The sequence below is a fragment of the Sminthopsis crassicaudata genome, chromosome 1, assembly GCF_048593235.1.
Source record: "Sminthopsis crassicaudata isolate SCR6 chromosome 1, ASM4859323v1, whole genome shotgun sequence".
Taxonomy (NCBI): Eukaryota; Metazoa; Chordata; class Mammalia; order Dasyuromorphia; family Dasyuridae; genus Sminthopsis; species Sminthopsis crassicaudata.
This window is the reverse complement of record NC_133617.1, coordinates 498,741,873-498,766,804: the sequence shown is the minus strand read 5'-3', so window position 1 is coordinate 498,766,804 and position 24,932 is coordinate 498,741,873. Positions and strand designations below refer to the sequence as shown.

The following is a 24,932-nucleotide window of genomic DNA, read 5'->3' as shown; positions in this document are numbered from 1 at the left end:
AGAATTAAAACAGTATTCATTTGAACTGGTATTCAAATGATGTTTAAAACCAGTAAAGAAGGGATGTAAAAACTTTAGAAACAGTTATCAATACAATAAGATTTCAGCTTGAGTTAGCTTGTAACTTGAAGCACATTATTTTCTTGAAAACCACATGTCAAGAACCAACACAGTTCAATGTTGTTGGAGTACTTATGTAAGGGTGGTGACGTCATAATGTCTACAAAAGGATGCTACAATTATACATATCAACAAGACAGATTCCAGCTTATAATTTCAATATTATAAAACAGTGATTTATAGCAGTGATTAGGCCACTTTGGCAAGGCACTGCTGAACAATTCTAACTACTTTTAAAATAGTTTAGGGTAAACAGCTGGAAAAGTGTTACTGTGATAAGACATCAACAGTATGACATTTATTTTTTTTTTTAAATCATAAATTTTTTAATCATAAATCTTCTCTTTCAGAGAAGAATCTTGAAGGCTTAGTCCACTAAGGGATGTCATCCTGGAATTATCTGCTTTTCATTTGAATCATCTGTGATCACTGCTTTCAGGAGATAAAACATTAAAAAACATCAACCATATTTTGCTATTTTTATATATGAGGTAAACTACTATTATTCACCTATAATTAGTTCAAAAACTAAATGTAAAGATAAATAAGCAATAAATCCTCTTTGATAATGGAAAACTATTATAAAAAACAAAAAAAGAATTTTTAATTTTCAGTTGAAAATTTTTTTTAAAAGATGAATCTTATTTTCCATGAATAGTATATAAAGAGAATGTTATTATTTTGTTTTTTTACAATTAAAGGTATAATCCACAATTCCAGAGAATACTTATTTCCATATGAAATAGCTAATGCTGAAAGGACCCGAAAAAGAATTAAAATACCCTCAATAATATAAAACTAAACTTCCTAAGAACATTTCACTCACTATCTAGAAGCAAAAGGCATATAATTATATGAGCCTATTACTTAAAAATTCAGAAGTGCATAAAATTCTTATTTTATTTGTTAAATTACATAGAAAAAAAAACCCATCCCTTTCCCTCAGGCAAAGTAAACCACACACTCATTTTAGATCATTTTTTTTTTCCTCTTAGGCCCCATCTAGTGTTTGAAAACTCACATTCAGCACCCAGAGAAACTGATAGAAAATATTTTCAACAAATTTTTCCTCAAACACACAAAAAAATTGAAATTCCACTCAAGTGGCACAAAATCAGAGAAAACATGCAACCATAATTAATATTTTAGAGTCCTGATTCATATATTCACCACCCTCTTATTATTTTCACATCTTTTTATTTACTTAACTGTCATGTTGCTTTTAGTTGACTAGCATTTTGTCAAAAAAAAAAAATAAAAATTGAAATAATTTTTAAAGAAGTTAACTACCTCTATCCAAAAAAAAAAAAAAAAAAAAAGAAATTTAAGTTGCTCTTTAAAATGCCCTATAATGACTTTAAGGGAATTATTGGTAAGTAGAATATCCTTCCCCAAAGGGTCAAATTTTCAGATTATCCCACTTTGGAATTCATAAAACTGACCTAAATAATTAACTTGTTATAAAAATTTTGAGTACACTGATAAAAAGTATTGTAAAAAGAAGATTAAAAAAAATGTTGCTCTGGGAAAAAGAGTTCTGAATAAGTACAATGCCTGACTCTGAAGAAGACAAACACTTGGAGTTTTACAAACTTGGCACTATAAAGAAATCCAACGAATTATTTTCATTTTTTTTTCAAAAAAGGCCAAAATGGAAGGGAAAAAATTAGCATCAACTTTCATTCATTTATTTTCTCAACTGAAGCCTTTAAAATGTCTGTTTCCCCATTGAGGAACAAAAGATTTGTACTATTAAGTCAACATTACTGAAATAAAGGAATATCTCTAATGGTAAGGGAAAATAACTTTATCTTTTTTGTAGGACTAGAAGAAAAAACAAAAACCAAGTATCAAGATGTTTTTCTAAAAAGTTAAGAGTAAAATACTTTGAAAATGTGAACATGGGTTCCATGTATCTTGAAATTAGTAAGGAACTAAAACCATTTAAGTTGTATTAAAACAAATAGGCTGACTGGATATTCATTTTTTGCTGCCTACTGAATAGAACATGGCTTCTCTGTATTGAACATACTGCTCCCTGCTTAAAGACATTATCTACAACTGTTACACATCTGCAGAAATAAAAGGCATATTGTCTAAAAAAGAATTAAAATAAAACATTGCATTTACAACTGGTCTCAACTTTAAAATATTTACATACATGTAACAGAACACAGCATTTATAAAGTGCAACATATATTTTTTTGGCTCAGTGTATAAAATTATGTCACTGGAAATTACTGCAGTCATCTTTCTCTAGAAAAATTTAGTGAAAAGCTATTTTGAAAGTTAGCCATCAAATAAAAGATTATGAGAAACACTGAAAAGTTGCTTAGTAAGTATATAAAAAGCAATTACAAATAAAACCAGTGTAGAAGAGGTAGAATAGATATAAAGTAAATAAAAACCAAATAAATACTATATAATAACAAAACAAAACAAAACAAAACAAAAAACCCTCTTTAGGGATGAGAAAAAAGAATTTTTTTTTTTTAACATCTTCCTGTTTTCAGAGTTTTACAATGAAATTAGAACTCAGATTCAAAGTCTTAGTAAAAATTTTCCAAATGTTATTAGTTACTGGTACTGCTTTTGGCCAAAGCTTCTCTGATCTGACGGTCAAGTTCACTTATTATCCGATCCTCGTGATTATACACACCCGTTCTCATCAAAGTATCTCTTTCTTCTATTAGACGAGTCAGATAATCATCCAAATCTTCTTCAAAAGCTTTTCCACCCAGGCTCTCCATTTTTCCACTTGCAATCTCTCTGGAATTCTGGAACTGTTCTGAGTCTTGTTTCCTTAACCTGATAAAACAGAAACAAATTCCACTTTGAAAGGAAACCACTTCTCTATTTTTGTATTTATTAACCACATTCCAAATCATTTGATAGTAAAATAAGTCATGTTAAACAAGTTGTCAACAAAGGCTGAAAAAAAGGAAAGGTTAAGAAATGTCATTGTCTCTCTGGGGGATCTAATTTTTAGAAGACATTCTTTACCTGTATTTTGACTTTTCCTGTACCACGTATTTTCATACCAACATCTAGCACAGTATTGTGTACACACAAGGTACTTAATATTATCTTTGATAATATCAACTGAATTAACAGAGTACCTCACTACTAAATTATTTCTGTAATTCAAACTTTGTTACATCCATTAATTCTTACAAAGTGGAAGGGATCTAGAATATAGAATCAAAATTACATACCCTCTGCTTGAATACTTCTAATGACAGAGATTTCAGTGCTTCAATCCATTTTCTTTTTGGACAGCTCTACATATTAGTCATAAATCAGCCCAATGGAAGAACATTTCAAACCTGTATCATATTTTCCACATGATAACCCTTCAGATTTTGACTGACAAAGATTTTTGAGACACAAAGTACCTTGGAGCTTATTTAAATTCAACCCCATTATTTTATGGACAAAGAAATAAAAGCTTAATGAAAAGTAACCTGCCCAAGATCATGCAGATAGTAAAAGATCTGGGATTCCCTGACTCTAGAGGTCCTCTGACTATAAAATCCAGCACTCTTTTTACAAGCAGCTGGGTGGTACAGTGGGTAGAATACTGGACCTGGAGTTAGGAAGAAATTGAGTTCAAAACTTACCAGCTGAGTGACCCTGGTCAAGTCACTTAGCCTCTGTTTACCTCAGTTTCCTCATCTGTAAAATAGGCATAAAAATAGCAACTACCTCCTAGGATTGTTGTGAGGATTAAGAGATATACTAATCTAAAGAGCTTAGTTCAATGCATGGCACACAATAAGAGCTATATAAATGTTAATTATTATTATTATTACAATAATCTCCTGTCTGAGTTATTTTAGGAGTTATCATCACCACCCATTTTTTCTTAAGCAAAAAAACTCTGGGTCCCTCAAATTATGCATGTTTTCCTAGACCTTCACTATACTGGTAGCTCTCATCTGAAGGTAGTCTGTCTATGGCAGAATCTGTTATCCTCCTTTGATAAGAACATTATATCATTATAAATGAAGTCCAATAATGAATTAGGTTTTTGTTTTTTGGTTTTTAAAGAAACAAAAAGCAATCTATACTGTATAGTATTTCATTTTGTAATTACTATTGCAATTTTCCCATGAAATGCTATCATATCAGGCCTTCCTTCTCCTGGATTTAAGTAACTTTTTATATTGATCCTATCATATCCTATTAATAATATGTTGCTGGTAATGAACTGAACCAGCTATACCCAGGGAAAGAACTCTGGGAGATGACTATGAACCACTACATAGAATTCCCAATCCCTCTATTTTTGTCCGCCTGCCTTTTTTATTTCCTTCACAGGCTAATTGTACACTATTTCAAAGTCCGATTCTTTTTGTACAGCAAAATAATGGTTTGGACAGGTATATATTGCATTTAACTTATACTTTAACATATTTAATATGTATTGATCAACCTGCCATCTGGAGGAAGGGGTGAGGGGAAGGAGGGGAAAAGTTGGAACAAAAGGCTTTGCAATTGTCAATGCTGAAAAATTACCTATGCATATATCTTGTAAATAAAAAGCTATAATAAAAAAAAAATAGCATATTGCTGGTTTCATCCAACATTCTGCATTGAGATTTTCTAAAAATCTTTGTTTGGCTGTCAATTTCAATTGTCTTAGTTAAAATTTGATAAGTCTCTATCTTTTCTTCCAAGTCACAATTAAAAGTATTTCACAGGACAGGGTTCAAGAAGCTATGTAATTCATCCTACGTTGACCATCCCATGAATTTTCACTCAGATTGGCATCTGCCTACCTGTTACTGAATACTCCTTGGGTTTGGGCCTAATCAGCTTTGAAGACACCTAATTGTGCTATCATCTAAAGCCCAGATTCTTAAACTGTGGATTGTGATCATATATGGGTCTCGTAACTGAATGTATATGTGTGTGGGAATGTCACAAAATTATGACTTATTATCAGGAAACATTTGATTTATGTACCTAATTTATATACCTATATACCTGGGTTAACATAAAAATTTATGGGGTGAAGAGGGATCACAAATGGAAAAAAGTTTAAGAAGCCCTGATCTAAAGCATGTTTATTTAGCTTGGTCTATTATAATGTAACCAGATACTTTATTACATTAAAGTAAGATAAATCATATTCAAAGTATTCCCTTAGATACCTAGTTAATAACCAATATTAAGAAAGGAAATAAAATTAGTTTGACATGATTAGTGAATTCATGATTACTGTTATTTTTTCTTTTTTTGTTAACATCACAAAGTAAGGAATAATTAACATAGCCAAAAGTTGAGACATACATGGCATTTTAAAAATTACACTTATTTTATATCTATTCATATATATTATATATTAATTTATAAATTAAACTATAATTGATGAAATTCAAAATTATTTTAGCATAAAGCATCATTTATTAGCAGTTTCATTTCAAGAGTTAAGAGTTATACTATACCTGTTAAGTTCATTTCTTATATCTAATAGTTCTTGTCGCTCAGTTTTCATTGTGTCTTTCTCTTCTGCTGCCAGATAACGCAATCTCATGTGTTCTAGTTCTTCCTGTTGTTTTTTAAGACGAGCCATTTGAGATTCTTGCTCACGCTAAAAAAATTATTAAATATTTAATAATGAAGCACAAGCACATTTAAGTCTTTGAGATTATATATGGCAATCTACATAGTAATATATCCCTCGAACTTCAATATCAAAGCACCTGTAATATCATTTCTTTAAACAAAAAACCAGGAGCTAAAGTATTCCACTGGCAATTGGAAGGTTTCAAGCACGTTGGGTAGACCCACTGTGGCAAATTTTTGCTAAAACATGCAGGGGAACTGCATAGAAGAGCAGCCATGGCTGTGCCACTGGCATAAACTCCAGAGCTGATCAAATCACATATCTATCTGAGTATTTACTCAAGTGAATTGGAGTAATATGTAGAGGACTGGAACTCTGGAAAGTATACTTGAAACAAGATGTTAACTTAGTGGAATTGATGAGATGACAGTTCTCTAGTTCACATATATACTTAGTACTTAGTATGGTGATATAATGGTTCTCTAGTTCACACATATTCAGGATGCTGTAATGATGTTAATTGTACTAAAGTATATAAGGGCTGAGAAGGACTGGAAATGAGACCTTCCATCTTTGACCATTCTCCTGGTGGTTCTCCTGCCTCCTGCACACGTCCATTAAGATCAAAGCTGGTCCTGAGATCCTCCAGAGAGCTAACCCAGATATTACACATTTATATGTTCTCATTTATATGTCTTCATAAATATAATTCTATGAAATGATTATCAGAATTTGATAAACAATATATAATAAACAATAAAAATCAGCATCATCATATCTACATTATCTAATGCAAAAAAAAAAAAGCAAATTTACTCATTTGGTACTCAAAAATACTTGATGAAAGAATGATTTCTAAGAGTTTAATTTTAACAAATTTCTACTTTTATCTATAGATGTTATCCTTCTTCAATACTACAAAGCCTGAAATTACTTGATAGTTCACTCACAAAATAAGTATCATAAATTTTGGTTTTAAGCAGTTTTTATCGCTATTTTGAAGAATTCCTGTGATTTCTCTTTTCATGCTATACTGTCTCACTTGGTGATCTCATCGGTTATTTCAGATTTAATTATTATCTTTATGCATGGAACTCCTTGATCTAGACTTAACCTTTCTACGGAGTTCATCCTGCATCAAAAAAGTGTCTTTTTTATATATCAAATTCAATAAGCATTTCAAACTCAATGTATATCAAATTTAATAGGCATTTCAAACTCAATGTTTAAAAAAGAATCAGATTTCTCTCCAAATTTACTTATTACTGTCAAGATACCATCAGGTGATGGTAATGTGCACCTAAGTGCACAACCTCAGGATCATTCTCAACTCCACCCACCCCTCATATCACTTATCCAATTTGGTGCTAAGTCTTATCATTTCTATCTTCGCATCTTTCTTCTATTTTATTTTCCCTTCTTTCCACCACTCTTGCTCAGTCTGCCATCACCTCTAACCTGGACTACTGCAATGGCATTCGGCTTCAAGTCTCTCATCACATAGGTAGAGCAGGTCACTTCCCTTTATTTTTTCTCCCTCCTCCCAGTCCATATACTCCACAGGCTTCCTATTAACTTCAGGATCAAATAAAAAAGCCTATTTGGGCCTTTTAAACCTTTACAGCCTGGCTCCTCCTTATTTTTCTAGTCTTCTCAGAACCTGATTCCCTTCCCCTGTCCCCACCATGTTCTCTGCTAACCAAAGGCAGTGGCTTCCTTGCTGTACCTTAGACAAGTCCATTTCTCAACTCACTACATTTTCACTGGCTATCTTCCATGCCTATAATTCTTTCCCTTCTCATAACTATCTCTTGCTTTCCTTGGACACTTTTTCTGGTTCTATTTTATCCTTTTTATACCTTATTTGTACATATGTGTTCATACATTTTCTTTCCAATTAGCTGTCAATGCTATTCTGTGTATTCCTTAAAACTTAGCATAGTGCCTGGCAATTAAATGCTTTTTTGCTTGAGTATCAATGATCTCTATGAGATATAAACCTAAAATCTTTTGTTTGGGTTTTAAAGATGCTTAGAATCTGGCCTCTTCTTAGTTTATTTCCCTCCATGTGCATTCTGTGATCCAACATTACCTTCCTTTGTGTTTCAGACTTTTTTTCCCCTGGCTTTCCTGTATGTCTAGAATTATCTCCACTTCCTTGCATTTTTCAATTATCAGTTTAAATTCCACTTTCCTTAAGATGCTTGTTCTGGTGCCTTTTAAGATAATACCTTCCTTATGAGATTACCTCCAACTTATTTGAATGGGTCTTATTTGTAGAAATGTTTACACACTATCTCCCCCAGAATATGATCTCAGGATTTCTCTTCAAGGGCTAGGGCAGTTTTTGCTTTTCAACATATCCCCCAGTGCTTAATTTAGAGTCTAGCACAGAGAAAACTCTTATAAATGCTAATTGGGATCTATTGATAGATTTCTTTTAAAAAGTTAATTTCCTTTTTACTCTGATAGCTACAGGAAAAGGAATATAAGATTTTTAAAAAGAGTAAATACAGGTCAATACTTTCTGTTACATGGTTAGGATTATTTAATATTTTTCTATTTCTCATACACTGAAAAGTTAGTATTTCAGTAGTTAAAACATCGCAACTGGAAAACATTGGACTATGGGATTAGATTCCTGCTTCCTGTTAACTGATTTGCCATTTTTATTGTAAATATTTTAAAAATTTCTTTACTACTTCTTCTACTAGACAGGAAAAACTATAAAATCCACAACTACATGACAATATGATATGAAATTCTTAAGCTTAAAATCAGTGACCAAGACAATCTACTAAAGGAATAATTAAAATAGTGAAAAGATACCTATGAAAATCAGATTTCTGAATTCAAGTTTTACAGCAGCATAATGGTTCTCTTAAGTTGACTATGAAACCACATTTTTAACATTTTCCTTAAGTAAATTAAAAATCAAAATTAACTTTAAAACCAATGAAAAATTTTAACATGTTATTTTGTATTTTTATATTTATATTTTTATTTTTGGAATGTTTTTTTTTATTATTATATCTTTTTATTTAAAAAACATATACATGGGTAATTTTTTCAACATTGATCTTTGTAAAACCTTCTGTTTTAAATTTTCCCCTTCTTCCCTCCACCCTCTCCCCTCTTAGATGGCAGGTAGTCCCAATACATAACATGTTATTTTGAAAAGACATTTTGGTTTATATTTTGAGAAAATTGCAATTCTGGATGTGTGCATAAAATGAAAATGATTCAATGTATGTCTTCTATATTAAAATCTCACATTTTCTAAATTGCTTTGTAGTTTACTTTCCTCACCCTCTGTGAAGTTGATAAATATTTTTATTCCAATTTTATAGAATTAAGACAATGGCTCAGAAGAGCTAAGTGGCTTTTCCCACATCACACAGCTAACAAGTGTCAGAGCTTCAATTCTGTCTGCCATCTGATTTGTAAGTCTATGTTCTTCCTACACTATAATGTTCCTATTTTAATTTCAATACAACTTTCTTGTAACAAGCTTCATTTTATAGGTATTGAAATGATCTATATCAAAAGCAAAATCACTGTTCTTTCTTTCCTTTGGAAATTCACAAGTTAATAAGTTTGTTGAAAGTAAAATTATTCTTTAAATGAGTTATGAAAAGTAGACTTAGCAATATTTATAATTATGTGTTTCATAATGATATAACATAGAATGTATATAATACTAATGCAAGAATATAGTTACATGGGGAAGAGAGGAGAGAGATCTCACCAATAGTTGCATTATGCTACTACAAAAAAAAAAAAAAAAAAATTACAAGTAAAATTGCTCGGCTTTCCTACAAACCCATAATTGAAAACAAAGAAACCACAGTGAAATTAGATATTTTCTGTTGTACTGCCCACTTCCTAAATTCATTTTACTGGTAATATGTGAATGAAGATACTTGAATTATTTACTTTTTAAATAACTTCCTAAAAATTAAAGAATTTTTACCTTTCTTCAAAATTAATTGGGAATGATTTAAAGCTCTTATCAATATAACATTTAAAAAGAAAATAAAATTAAGAACTAGTAAAAGAAACCCGCCTTGCTGCCAGGTGCTCTGAATAAAAAGCTCTTCCATCAAGGCAGTACAATCTTTATTTTGCCATTGCTGCCTATAAATCTGGAGGGAAGATGTAAACATACATATATACTAGACTAAACAATAGCTAAAAAGTGGTCACTACTCACTCTCCTACTCACAGATACCAAGAAGTCTGTGGGAAAAACTTATAACTGAAGCTAAGGAACTCAAGTCAAGTTTTCTGAAAATAACCCAGAGCTGACAAGTCAGTAGGAGGGCCTGGATGGTTTCAAGACACAGTTTTTAACCAAGACTTGGCCTTCCAATCATTTTTTTTTTTTTTAAACAAAGATTTATATCCCACCCTTGGCTAAATTACTTACAAATTAATCAAATTAATTACTCTCAGTGGTTCAGCAAGAGACTGGACAAGATAGCACCCATGTCAGCCAATGAAGTCTGTGGGTTTTTTAAAAACTTATTTAACAGCTTATTTTTAAACAGCTCTATAGTGAACATACATGGAAAAGAAGTTACATGCAAATATTTCAGGACTGTTTCCTTTCTCAGAAAAAAATATACTTTGTTTTAATATATGGAATGAAAATATTGAATTTTCTATATTAGAGAAAGAAAACCAATTTTTTTTCAAAAGTGACTTAATTTCTTAAAAAAACAGTTGCCTCTTCTTCATATGTAAATAAGTTAATAAGACTCTAAAGGGCACCCATAACTATTTTAGATACCTAAAGTAATGTTCAGTGCACTAAAGTAACTACATGCCCCATCACTGAACAGGAAAAAGAGGGGAAACATTTCTTGTTTATTTTCTTAATAGATTAAATGAGACAGTTTTTGATTAAAAAAATTAAACATTAAAAATACATTAAAAACTATTTCTACATAATTTACTACAGTATTGGGGGGGGAGAGTTTAAAAAGAGAAAATTAAATTGCTTCTGATGTTTCCAACAATGTATGTCATTTTATAATCAGTGTTGCACTGCACCCCACCATAACAAACAGAATATCTGGGTATCATTTACTTTAATTTCAAAGTTAGAAACATTTTGTGTTTCACTTATTTTATACTGTCATAGCTATAGTTTAACTTAACAAGTTAACAAAGAACAAAGAAATATTATTTGGAAACAGTGACTTTTATGGTGGCAAAGCAGAGGAAAAAAGAATTTTTCTAAATACTTAGCTAGCAGATTATGCTTTTTTTAATTCACAAATTGACTATACTAGGTCACCTTTGAGTAATGGAAAGCTCTGTTTAAACATTTCTTTGGCAATGGGCATAAAGCATTAGATCTCATTTCTACAACTTGCCAGCTGGGTTTTGTCATTAACATTTATTAACCATCTAAGATAGGGCTTTCAACGTCTAATCCACACGATACAAATGTTTTGTATGGTCCTCCAGAGGGCTTTGGTGTGACAAATTACTGGCATGGATTACATCCCCGTGGCTATTCACCAGAGGCAATGCAAAATTAACATGGTACTAATCCAATTTAAACAAGAAATTGTACAAACTATCCTCTGAACAAAAACAGATCAAGAATTCCAATTTTATATTCAATCCACAATAAATGTGTTTTTAATCAAGAGTTTTTGGAAAAATTCTGAAGTGATTTTCACACCAATGAAAAGTGACAGCTTGTCCAAGTTTGAATTTAAACTTTCACCTATACAACATCACAATTTGTTATGTACTATGGCAATTCCCTGAGTTTCTTTGCCCTTTTCCTAAAGTAGTACTTCTCAAGTTGTGATCTAACACTAATGTTTCAGTATAAAATGGCAGAAAACAGACTGTTAAATCATTAATTTTTTAGATTTTTAAAAAATAGTATAATTACTCTACTTTCTCATATCTTAAATTCTAAAACTAGAAGATTGTTAAAAACAATTATAGCAATTTATACTCATAGAGTTATGAATGCTACTCAAAAGGTGAAATTTTTTCCATGAATATTACTTGAAAACATGTCATTATTTTAATTGCCACTAAATTACTACATATAAACTGATACTATTTCACATTTCTTCACTATTTCACATTAACAAAAGAGGCAATATAGCAAAATGAATGCCTGATTTAGGGTAGGATAATCTGGGCTTTCATGTGTGAACTCAGGCAAGATATCTACCTTCCTTGGACTTCAGTTTCATTGCTGGTAAGACTAAGGTGACCACAATGTCTATACTAATCAAACTGATCAAAACTCTCTCTTTATATTAACAGCCATCTTTATTGGTAGCACAAGAGCACAATTTACTTCTATGAATTACCCTATTAAGAGATTAGTAATTCTTAAACTAGTCTGTATAACTTTTAGAATGGGTGGTCCATTCTAGTCTCCATTTCCTTATAACCCACTATTATTTTCTTAACAACGCAATATGGCTTTCATGTCTCTATTTTCTTGAAATTATTACCATGACTTCCTCTTATACAAATTCAATAATAGATCTTTTCTCAGTTTTCTCCTCCTTATTATAGTTGCATGGGAAACACCTCCCCTATTCTGCTTTGCTTTTCTAGATTTCTATTCCCTTGGTTTCTTTGACATTTTAGCTCTCCAAGTTTCCTCTTATCCCCCAAACATTGTTTTTCTGGCTCATCATTCTAGGCATATTATCTTATAATTAACATCTTTTACTCAACTTCTCATTTTCCAAGCTATTTATTGATAGTTTTCAAATCTACAACTTTCCAGTTTCTTAGCTGCAGTTAAATATAGGAAATTAGTATATCTCAATGAAAACTGATCTTTTAACTTCCAAACCATACATTTTCCCAACTTCCTATTATTATTGTACTGAAATCCTCTTGCTTTCTTAGCTTTCCAAGTAAATTTTCCCCCTTTACCTAAACATCTATTAATGTTGATTTTTTTTAACTGTAATTTTTCATAGGTGCTTCTTAATTTCTGTAGCTCTGACAAGTAATATCCTAGGATAAAGGCCTTTAGCACTTCTTGCTTGGAACAATTCAACAGCTTTAAAGCTGGTCATCTTTCATTTCTCAAAATTCAAAATTATAAGGCTATAGGATTGTACTAATATTTTTGAATAATTTATAACCATACACTTATGAATGCTATAACAAATATCATATTTCTTCTCAAGGGGAGAAGGAGAAAAGATAAAGGAAAAGGAGGAAGAGAATTTGAAACTAAAAATAAACATTTTAAAAAACTTAAAAAAAAAGAATGCTACCCCAATGTATTACCCTGAATGCCATAAGTCTTAAATCAGTTATAATCATTTATTAAGCACCTACTAATACATACATACACACCTACTAATACACACACACATACACACACACACACACACACACACACATTATATTAAGCCAGACAAAGAACCCATCATGGCTTTTTATTATATCAAAGATATATTTCTCAGTATAGCATCTGAAACCATAAGATAGTGCTTCTTTAATTTCATTTCTCAATTCTTGCAATATAGGCTGATTGGTGATTAACTCTTCTTTCTTGTGCCATTAATCCCTTCAGTACTAATATAGTCAGTTGGTACTGTTTTGTTAAGTTCTCCCCATTTAAATAGTAGGTTCCTGAAGGCAGTTTAGCTTTTTTTTTTTTTTTAAACAATTTCTCATTGTTGTACTTTGTAAATGATAGTTGACAAAGCCTATAATTGTACTAAATACAGCATTATATGTACATATTAAATACCATTTGATGATCATGAAGAAAAATTAAAAGCAAAAAAAAAAAAAAAAAAAAAAACCAACAAGATTACTTATATGCCAGAATAAAAATGAAGGTATTGGACAAAAGCCAAGTTTAAGATAAAAATTAATCATGACTAACTTTTAAGATATTAAAATGTTTAGATCACCTAAATTAGTCTCAAATTAAATAACCTTGTTTGTACCTTACTTGACCTTAATAGTTTGAGGATCTCCCTCCATTCTAGTCCACTTTACCTATCTATTTCTTTGAAAACTTTCCATCAGTATCTGTGTTTGGATATTTTGTCTCATAATTGTAAATAGCCCACAATTATCCCTCTAACAGATGTCCCTGCTCATAGGCTTTTTGTTTCATGTCACTGCTTTTCAGTAGTAGGAAGAAAAGCAAAGCAAAAGAAAACAAACCAAGAAAAACTATGAGGCTTTCACACTTTACATTTTCCCATCTACCTGTTCAAGTCATGTATTCTAGCCTAGTGAACTGACCTATGTCCTAATGAATTAAACATGTTAGATTCTTAAAACTTCTGATAGTATGTGGGGCAGAGGAATAGGATAACCCTTATTTTTTCTCACATTTAAAAAAAAAATGATTCCAATACTTTCATTAGAAAAGAAACACCACAAAAGGGGAGATGAATAGCAATTGGTTATAGGTAAAAGTGAAAGAAGAAAACATGACCTGAAGAATGCCTATAAAGATATATTCCCAACATCCCATGAGTGAGAGTAGAAAAAGATGGCTACAGTTAAAAACATAAGTGCAAAATGGTTATAATTTCAAGTAGTGCTCTATACTTTAAAAGAAGAAAAAGTTTCTACATTTAATAAACTGTCTCAAATTTTAGAAGTCTGACAAGAACTAATATAATATTAAATGTATGAGTCTAAGAAAACTAAAAAGAAAAGTCATACATTAAAATAAAAACAAAGTTCAATGAATTACATACCTGCTTTAATCTTGCAAGTTCTTTCAGAGCTCGACTCCATTGTTGCTTGTAATGTAGTTTAGACTTAGTTGCTGATTCCAACTTTCTTTCAAGTTCAACCTAATAGTAATTAAAATCATATCAAATGAAATGCTATGCTGCAGTATACAATCACTGAAAGAAAAGATACACAAAGAGTCTGCCTAAAGAAAAGAGTTTATGTAGTGTAACAAATGACATAATCTAAAACTGTTATATAATTTAGTGTAAATATTATGGCATACGAACATTTTCTTGTTTAAAATATAGCCTTATTTTTATGGTCTAACAGCCTATACACAAAGGGCCTAGATTAGTATAAGCCTCCAGACAGTTATTATAAATGTGTTTAATATATGTATATTATATAAAGATCTTTTGCATGGTAAAAAAAAAAAAAAATCCTTTTTTTCCTATTAAAAAAAAAAAAAAAAAAAAAAGCAGTTTTGTTAGCATTCCAGTTTAGCCGGCACTTTGGATTCTTAGAAATGAATTATTTCTGTGGATAAAAGCCTTTATTTAGAATTTGGTCCTATAATATAAAAGAAAATTAAGAGGACTGGTATAGATTATTTTTATAATTATATTTTGTAAAATCTTAAACTAGAGAAAACAATAAAAATCAGATTATTAAGCAAAAGTATAGAAACAAAGGTACTTGAAGAATGCTCTAAACTCAACAAAAAGTAAAAGAGAAAAATGTCTTTAACAATATGTATCTTATTTTCAATTGTTTCTTAAATATATAAAGAAAAACACTAAAATTATTTAATAAAATGATTATTTTTACTTGCAGCAGGCAATCTGTTGTGCATGAACTGGAGCCAACTTGGCTATGCTTTTGGAATGTACTTTCTCAAAGTTTCAAACCACGTACCAAGCAATGAAGCCAACAGACAGTTTTACTATTTAAGTGATAATGTAAAAATGTGCCTGTTAGAGTAAAATAGTGATTTAACAAGCCAGCATTTTAATGCAAAATAATCCAATCTTTCCCACACCACTCCCAACATTTTTACAGAATGAAGACTCTTCACCATCCAAAAAAATCAATCTTTAGAAAATTCATCAGGAAATAATGTGATGGGAAAAAGCTTAATGTCAAATTCCAATTAATATTAACTATTTTATCACCTGTACACAAACATACACACATACATGCACACACACACTCTTATCAAAAATAATAGGTTCACTATTTTGTTATGTGTTTTTATGGATCACAGATTTGTAGTAGAATGTAGAATAAGATTATTCTCTCTTTAGGTTTCTAAGGGTTTATAATGAAACTTTTAATGTTAATTGACTTCTTTATCCTGCATTTTAACAAGAATGGTAAATGAATATATGAGTTCACTGTAACTGTAATAATACAGTTCAATGATTGGTTCTTTTTTCTAGTCTATTAAACAACTACACAATTCTACATATGCTATTAATCAACCTAACATTTTAACATATTAACATATTAAACACCTAACATTTGACAGACACTATAACAGGTTTTGGAAGATATAAATACAAAGACAAGAAAGTTCCTATCCTCAAGGAATTTATGAGTTTACCAGGGGAATGTATGTCCACAGAAAAGTGGGGAAGAGATACAAAATAAATAAGTAGTTGAGATCACTCACATCTGGAACAAACCTCTTGAAAAAGGTGGTACATGAGCTGAACCTTGAAGGAGGCTAGAGATTCCAAGGGGCAGAGAGGAAAAGGCATTCAAAATCAGGGATGAAAGAGAGAACATCTTGTACCAGGAAAAACAAAAAGGTCAGGTTAGCCTGAATATACAGTGCATGAATAAGAATAATGTGTATTTATCAAAATGTAGGTTGGAATCAGATTGTAAAGAGTTTGGAAATGTCAAACAAGGAGTCTGTATTTTATCTGAGAGGTAACAGAGAATCACTAGAGCTCATTGAATAGGAGGGTGATTGTCACATCTGTTTTTTACGACTATTAACTGACAGCTATGTGGAGGACAGATTGGAGTAGGTAAGGAATGAAAGCTGGGAAAGCTCAATCAGTAGTGATTCTAATAGTACAGATAAGAAAAGATGTCTGAAAAAAGTCTGAAAAAAGGTGGTACCTATATGAACTGAAAAAAGGGGATAGATGTAAAAGATTCAGAGAAGATAGAACTAGTGACACCTGAATATAAATAAATGAGAGGGAAATGAGGGTTAAGTGAGAAAGAAGAGTCAAAAATAGTTTTTAGACTGGGAATTTGAGTGATCAACAGAATAGTGAGTGGTTCTTTCAACAAAAATAAAGAAGTTGCCAACTGCTTTGCTGCTGTGCGTCCTCATGGGTTATTGACCTTGCTATTTGTCCTGCAGCTGAACCATCCCATATGTTCTATCCTCCTATATGTACTGTCTTTGAGAACAGGGACTATACTGATTTTCTATCTATATCTCCAAGGCACTTAATGTTATTATTTTCTTTCTCTGATTCTCTTCTGCCCTCTAGTTTCATATCACCACCTGCTCATTCAAGACATTCAAATGGTTATCCCATTATGATAAACAGCATCCCAAGTTCTTTTTTTTTTTGGGGGGGGGGCAATTGGGGTTAAGTGACTTGCCCAGGGTCACACAGCTAGGAAGTGTCTGAGGCTAGATTTGAACTCAGGTCCTCCTGACTTCAGGGCTGGTGTTTTTTCCATTACACCATCTAGCTGCCCCCATCCCAAGTTCAACATCCAAAAAGAGATCATTACCTTTCCTGCTCTAAACCTCCTTCTCTTTATAATTTCTTTGCTTATGTTGAGGGTACTATGATCTTTTTTTCTACTTAATCAGGTTCACATCCCTCAAATTCTTCCTTACCTCGTTCTTATTTACTTCTACTCAATTGCCTGGTATTGTTCTCCAAAAATTTATTCCATCAGTTTAATTCTTTTTAACACAAAACAATTCAGATCCTTATCATCTCTTACCTGTATAACTACAATAGCCTCCTAATTGATTTCCAGTTTATAATAAATAAAAAAGCTACCTCTTGCATCTGGGATAAGCCCTGTCTTATAGCCCTTCAAAATTTGAACTCCTTTTTGCACATTAATCTGGTATTTTTTTGTACATTATTCTTATTCATATAGTCAACATTCCATTCAAATGAGACTCCTCATCCCAAATTATTTTGCATATGTTTTAAATATAACTATTCTTGCACGAGCAAATATAATCATTATTACTGATTCTACCAACTAATTAGAATTAGAAGTTTAAAATGTGAAGGAGAAAGTCAATGACAGAAAAGTCCCGTACCTTAAATGGATTTCATGTTTTCCATATATACTCTAGCTTTTTACATTCTTATTATTCTTAGTTTTTTAACTGATAAAGGATTATATATTTGATAAGGAAAACGAAGTACAGATCACATAAAATCTTAATATCAAATCTAGATATAACCTGACTAATAACTTAGTTATATAACCTACAGCACCACCTAGAGGCAAAAAATCTTGAAAAAAAATAGTGGTAAAGGATATAATAGACTAATCAAAAGAAAATTTTCAATTGTTAGGAGTAACAGAATTTTAGATCTTGATAATGGATCCAAATAGTCCAACTCCCTTACTTCTAGATTAATCGACATTTGTTGAGTAATCTATGTATAGACTGCTGTAGCAGATCTTAGAGAGACTTAGAAAACATAGTGGACTGATGTTCTCTGTCATAAATTTACACTATAATAAGGTTTATATAAGTGACAATACCATCAAAGTTACAAGATGAAAATAAATATCCCTAAATAATTCAATGTCTAGCATCAGACCATAATGATATCTGTGACTCAATTTCTGAATATTTTGTGAAAGGCCTGGTAATGTAGTATTTACAAGTAGGAAGGAATTTATATCTGCTTATATCTTCTAATACTTTGAAGGTATCTATTACTTTTAATATTAAGTCTGAAGATGGCAGATTTTTCAAAATAAGTAACTTTAAAAATTAAACATGATATTTATATAGACACAATCATCTTTGGGTGGGGGAAGGGTCAAAGTTCAATTTGTTGTGAATATGTACATATATATATATATATATATATATATATATATATATATATATATATATATGTATATGTATATGTATATGTATATGTATATATGTATGTAGGTAGATATATATGTATGTATTTTTTTTTTTAACAAAAACAAATTCTTAATTCATGAGTCCCTTTATGGAATTTTTCATAAGACTAAAGTTATAAGCTTATCTAATATAACATCCATTTCCCTACTAATAATTTATGTCTCTTGCCTAAATTTAAACTCTTGCTTTCATTGATTCCTGTTATATCTCGAATTTTCTTAGCTCCTTTCTAGTGACAATTTTTTCTTCTATTCTCAATCTTTTTTGTAGTTCAGTTCTCACTTTCTACCCAACTGACTCTCTTACTTAGGAAGACCTCAATTCAAAACTTGTCTTAAATATTTACTAACTGTGATTTAGGGCAAAATCACTGAAACTTCTAAGTCGCGATTTCAACCTCTGTAAAATGGGATGAATATTATCTATTTCAGGAGGTTTTTCTAAAGAAAAAATGAGATAATATATATAAACCATTCTGCAAACCTTCAAAAGCTATGTATGTCAGTTATTATTATTATTATCATCATCATTAGCTATTATTATTAAAATCATTAAGTTATGCCCTATTTTATGCTGCTCAGATTCCCTTACATCCTCAAGTTTTTCCAAATTTAATCCTTCATTTTATCTATCACTCTAACTGAAACCTGGCTTCCTTAAATATAACTTTCTCCATAGTCTTCTGCATTGAAGGCCATTCCTCCCATTTCCCAGGAATTACTAGAAGAGATGGTGTGGGCCTGATCTACTTTCTCCACTTTTTCTTCTAGAACATCACTTAGTCAACTCTCTCATTCCATCTATGTATGCCATCTTCCCTACATCTCTATCAATGTCTTTTAGGACAATCAATTACCTTCATTTACTTCTGTGACAACCAGTTTACAATTTGCTCTTTCACCTGGAATCTTGTCATCATGCTCAACAACTTTAACTGCTCTGATAATCTAACACTGAGAACTCAAAATTTCTTAATTTTTTCAAATTTAAAGACTTCCATCTCCAATTTACTTTTAGCATACTTAGACACTTTTCTATGACCATTCAAAAATGCTATACTACCAAACACTGATTGCCAGTTCAACCTTCTGTCTCCTCCACTCTTTTAGATGACATGAACCTGCACTTTGACATTACTAACACCTTTGTTACTTCAAGCACTCTCCAATCTCCCAATCTATCAATCAATCCCCTTTTAGTTCTTTTTTGGTTATCTAGGTTGGTCCAATACTATTTTCAATTTTGATCTTTCAGTACACCATAACCTTTTGATATTCTGCTATGTTCACATTGCTAATCCCCAAATTATGATTCCCACCATTGTCTGTTAGTTCTGCTCTTAGGACTATTCAGATTAATTATAAAAAATCATAATTATTCACTCAAATAAAGTCTACTACAAATCTGTATTATTTAGTTTCTACTGGACCCTTACTCTGGCTCTAAAATGCCTTAAATTTCTAGTAAACTAATCATAGTAACCATTCTAAACCTCTTCCTTACTCCACAAGCCTCTAATATTCCTTAATTTCAGCATACAACTGACCTCTTAATACATTATGAAAATCAGGACACTCAGTCAAAAACTCCCTTCAATTTCCTTCCTTCCAAAAAACGCTGTGTGTGTGTGTGTGTGTGTGTGTGTGTATGTGTATGTGTGTGTGTGTGTGTATTTGTGTATTTATTCTTATCTCTTCCTATCTACTCTGGGACTTCTACCTTTAAATATATTGAAGAAAAGAAGGGAAAAAAGGAAAAAAAAAGTCAAATTCTTACTTACTAATTACTAATTATGGAGCTACAATCCTTTTCTCTATCTTTCGTTGACAAATTTCTGACATAATATTTATTTTTCAGTGCTTCACTCCACCCCCTTGTGGTCACAAATTGACATCTACTTTTCACCACTCCTAAAAGTTTAGAATGAGCTCCTAATTGGAAACGTTAATGGTCTTTTAAAAAAGTCTTCATTCTCCATCATTTAACAATTCTTACTAATAAACTTTTTTTTTTTTTAAGTGCAGGGTAATAGTGAGGGTTCAATTCAGGTCAAATTACATTCTACAACACGTATTTATCTTTGTACAGGATCACATTATATTGTTATAATTATTATAAATTCCTTAAAGACAAGGATTTTTTTAACAACTGTCATTATAATACTTTGTATATATGTATTATGTGTAAGCTGAATTGAAGTGAATTTGTACAGGACTCAGCAGCACAATTTCATGATTCCCTCCAAAAATTTTTAAAGCTTGGACCATGAGTAGAAAGAATGCATGATCTTTTGTGTCACAAATACTACACCTATTTAATGGGTACACCTATTTAATGGGTAAGTAAGACATTTAAAATATCTAAAATTATTAAACTACAACTCAAGTAAGTTTAATTTGCAGCGGAATAGAGGTAAATTAGATAATTCAGGATCAAATATTTAAACCACTCAAATTTTAAAAGTCTTAAAGTGCTGAATGTGTAACTTCACAAGTAATCTTGGTACACAGTATTCCACTAAAATAGCATCATGTGGTGCAGTAGAAAGTGTGCTACATTTGGAGTCACAAGACGCCAGTGTAAGTCCCTGACTGGGTTTAGTGTCCTCATCTGTAAAATTAAAGGGTTTGTACTAGATGACTTGTAATGCCCTTGTCACCTTTCTAAATCTATGTTCCTGTCATTAGCTTGTATAAATTATTTATCTGACTAGTGTTCTTCAAATAGCTTAACTATTTCCAGTGATTTAGCAGTAAGTAAATAAGGTACCTTTTCCAATGTGAGAAGATTTATTTCTGACTGCAGACGGATTTCTGGCTTGCTGTTTTGTTGTTCCTTGAAATGCTGGAATTCTTTTTCCAAAGTTTTATACTTAATTTCAGCATCATAAAGCTATAACAAAAAGATAACAAAAAACTTTAAAGAATAAAATCCAATTAATTTAATAATAATACATAAGTAAAATGTTACAAAATTCAGATCAACCACAGCTTATTTTAATTTGGTAAATGAAGTTCTTTTAAATGTGGACACAAAAGAATTTTTTTCAAATATTTCTTAGAGAAACTTTTAAGATTATTTTCAGGTAAGCTTCATAATTTTAAAAATTCACTCAATAGGACCTAGCATTTATACCTTACCTTCTTTAGGTTTCTTAATTTAATAGAATATCCTTAATAGAGTTATACTAGCCTTCTTCATGGACACAAAACAGAAAATCCTGCGGTGTTACTTTTATGAATTTTATGACAAGGACGATTGAACAAAACAATCAAAAAATAATATAAATCTTTTAATTATGAAAATAGGCAAGGCAAGGTGAAGAGAGTGATAGATTTAGAGGCAAAAGATATGACTTGTTTCTTGTCTCTAATATTTAACGAGCTAGGTGACCACAGGCAAGGTTCTTTTTGAAGTAAAATTTTTCTTTTGTAAAATGAGAATAAATGTAGCTATGTATTTTATGCAGCAGTTGTAAGAAACAGATGAAACTATATTTATAAGATATTTTGTAAACCTAAAAATGCTATAAAATGCCACTGATTTTTGTTAGCAAAAACAATAAAGATCTAAAGCACTGTATATATTAATAGTGTTTCTCAAAATACACATGATATAAAGTTTAAAAAAGAAAATTTGAATTTAAGATTTTTTGGGGTAAGCACTAACAGGAAGTAGAAAAGATACATTCTTAATTGATTTATGGCTATACCAAATAGATCCTTAATTAAAGCAATAGTCAAGCCTCTAAGTCTTTACACTCCATTGTGTTTGAAAAAGAAAACACCTAACCAATATGGAACCTACATAGTAACTAAAGAAAGATTGAAAAAATTAGATTTTTATTTTATGCCCAAGTTAGAAACATCTGCAACTGGATAGTGTACTAATAAATCCTTCATATAATTTCATTGATGAACAAGATGAATTTCCTAGCTATAATGCCTTTGAAATTTTGATATACTTATGATTTTTTCAGTCTAGATACTCCCTCCTTAAATGCAAGTCACAACCCCTCTATATCTCCGAATCTTCTACAGTTCTTTTCTATAAATTCTCCTAAGGCATCTGCTGGAAGGCTTCTTTTGATTCACTCTATAGTTTTAAGGTACCAGAACAGTATTCAGATGGTTATCTTCTCAATCTCATTATAACTGGCCAACTTTCTTTTCCGGTTGCACACATAGATGAAGATGATGTCTTTTATAGCATTTCTTTTCCTATTAATAATGTTATAGCCTTATTCCCTTCACACTGTAAAATAAGTTTAAACATTTTTGTGAAAATCCATATCTTATATATTTAAGAACTGTTTTAAATTAAATGAAACAAACATGATTTAATCTTTTATTAATGACTAAAGCTCAGGTATTATCATTACAATGATGTATTGTTAGACTACTTACTATTTTATAGTGGTCTTCAGTGGGATCTCCAGAGACTACTGAAGTGTATCAGAGGGTTTCACAAAATAACCCCAGAAGGCCTGAGTATTTAAGCATACTTTTTATGTGTCCACTTACTTTCAGACTGCTATTGCTATTTATTGACTTAGCTTTTAAAAAAAGTCTCTTTTCCAACAACAAAGCCTCTCTGAACTATATATAAAATAAAAAATTAACACATCAAATGAAATCTTCAGTTACAAATAAAGTAGATGGGCTTTGATATTTTGGCTTCTCGAAGGTCCTTTTTGCTTGTTTCTATATTCTTTGCTACATGACAAAAAATTGCCACAAGTATGATATTTCAAAAAAAAAGGAAATGTTCCTGAAATGAATTTTCCACTAAAGAGCCAAAACATTTCATTATGGATTTAGAATATGGGAAGATGGGGGACATAAGCTTAGTATATATAGTCTTATAAGAAAATGAAATTAAAACAAAGTGGAAAAATATTCATAATAGCAATAGTTGCACTGTACTTCAGCTTTAATTTACCTAAAGAAGACTACAGTTAGTTGACTTGTTATTTAAAAGGAATTTTTAATGGTCAAATAAAGAAAATCTCTCTACTATTTAAGAATACAAAACATAATATTGAAGATTTAATATTTTAGATAAAAGCCTTTAAAGAATAGAAATATATGCTAACAACAATCCAAATTCAAAACAAAATTCATGTCTCACTTGCTTTTACTAATACTTTTTTAGAATTATATTTCTTGTTTCAAAAGTTCAAAGGGGTTATCTATTAAATTACTTACTATGCTGGAATACTTTTCAAATTAAAAGCATTAGATGTTTTCTCTACATATGACATCATACAAAGAGTTATGAAACAATGAAAAATAAAACCTACCATATTTCCCAACTTCAAAAAGCAAGTGTAAATTAAAGGAGTAATATTATGAATCATAATAATGAATGAATACTATAAAACAAAATCACTTTTAATTGAATTTTCCCCCCATCCATCCATTACTGTCCAATAAAAGAAAATATGCCCTTTCAACAAATAAAATATAGCAATAATAATAATGGATATTACAAATATTATTTCATTTGAACTTCACAATATTTTGAGATAAATATAAGAGGCACTATTATTCTTCTTCTCATTTTGAAGCTGAGGAAACTGAAACTCAGAAAGATTAAGTGGTTACTTAATTACTGGATTACCACCTACCACAAGTTTAATACTACTGAACTAGTGGTGTTAATGGAAATGCACTCTGCTGATCAAATATTGACTTAGAAAATCACATGTTAATATTATCTATGTTCTACTGTATTCTTGTTTATTCTGTTGAACATTCCCAATTACATTCAATAGGCACAATTTGCCAATGTCTCTTACCTGCTGCTGAAGTCGCTGCTTCTCTCCTTCCAATTGCTTCATCTTTGAAGTCTCCAGCTCTACCTGATGAGCACAATCTTCTTTGATTCTTCGGACAGAATCCTGAAGCTCCTGAAGGTTTCTTTCATGGTCTAAATGCAGCTCTTTCTTTTTTCTTTGTAGCTTAAAATAAATATATCTTTATGAAGAACTGTCAAATATTGAACGAATAAACAACCTAAATACTAAAAGTTACATTATTAAAAAAATGAGAATGGAAGGTTATATTTTTATAAATATTGACAAAAATATAACATGATCAAACATGGAATAAAATGCAACTATGATTATGAAAGATTAAATAAGTACTAGAATGAGAAGAAAAGAAGTACATATTAAAATAAATGGTCAAAGGACATGAAAATTATTTTCAAAAGATATGGCTAACTAGTCATATAAAAACTGCTCAAAATGAGTATCAGAGAAATGCAAATTAAAAGAATCTTTGTGGATATCAATTCAGGCACACATCAAATTGGCAAATGGGTCCTAGAAAATGCTCTCTACACTCATTACCTGACTTCCCTTAATGCTTTTGCATTTGG

General features: G+C 30.9%; 1 protein-coding gene across 3 annotated transcripts in view; it reads right to left on the bottom strand.

The window, feature by feature from the left end:
* Positions 1-777: 777 nt before the first annotated feature.
* Positions 778-24,932, bottom strand: part of CEP120 (centrosomal protein 120) — a 91,710-nt gene continuing 67,555 nt past the window's right edge. For all 3 annotated transcript variants that reach the window (XM_074281498.1, XM_074281499.1, XM_074281500.1), the window contains 5 exons: positions 24,349-24,510; positions 21,318-21,440; positions 14,422-14,520; positions 5,571-5,716; positions 778-2,928 (listed from right to left, as the gene is read on the bottom strand). In XM_074281498.1, the coding sequence (XP_074137599.1) occupies positions 2,694-2,928; positions 5,571-5,716; positions 14,422-14,520; positions 21,318-21,440; positions 24,349-24,510 (765 nt within the window). In that variant the 3' untranslated portion in view covers positions 778-2,693. The remainder of the gene's footprint in view (positions 2,929-5,570; positions 5,717-14,421; positions 14,521-21,317; positions 21,441-24,348; positions 24,511-24,932) is intronic.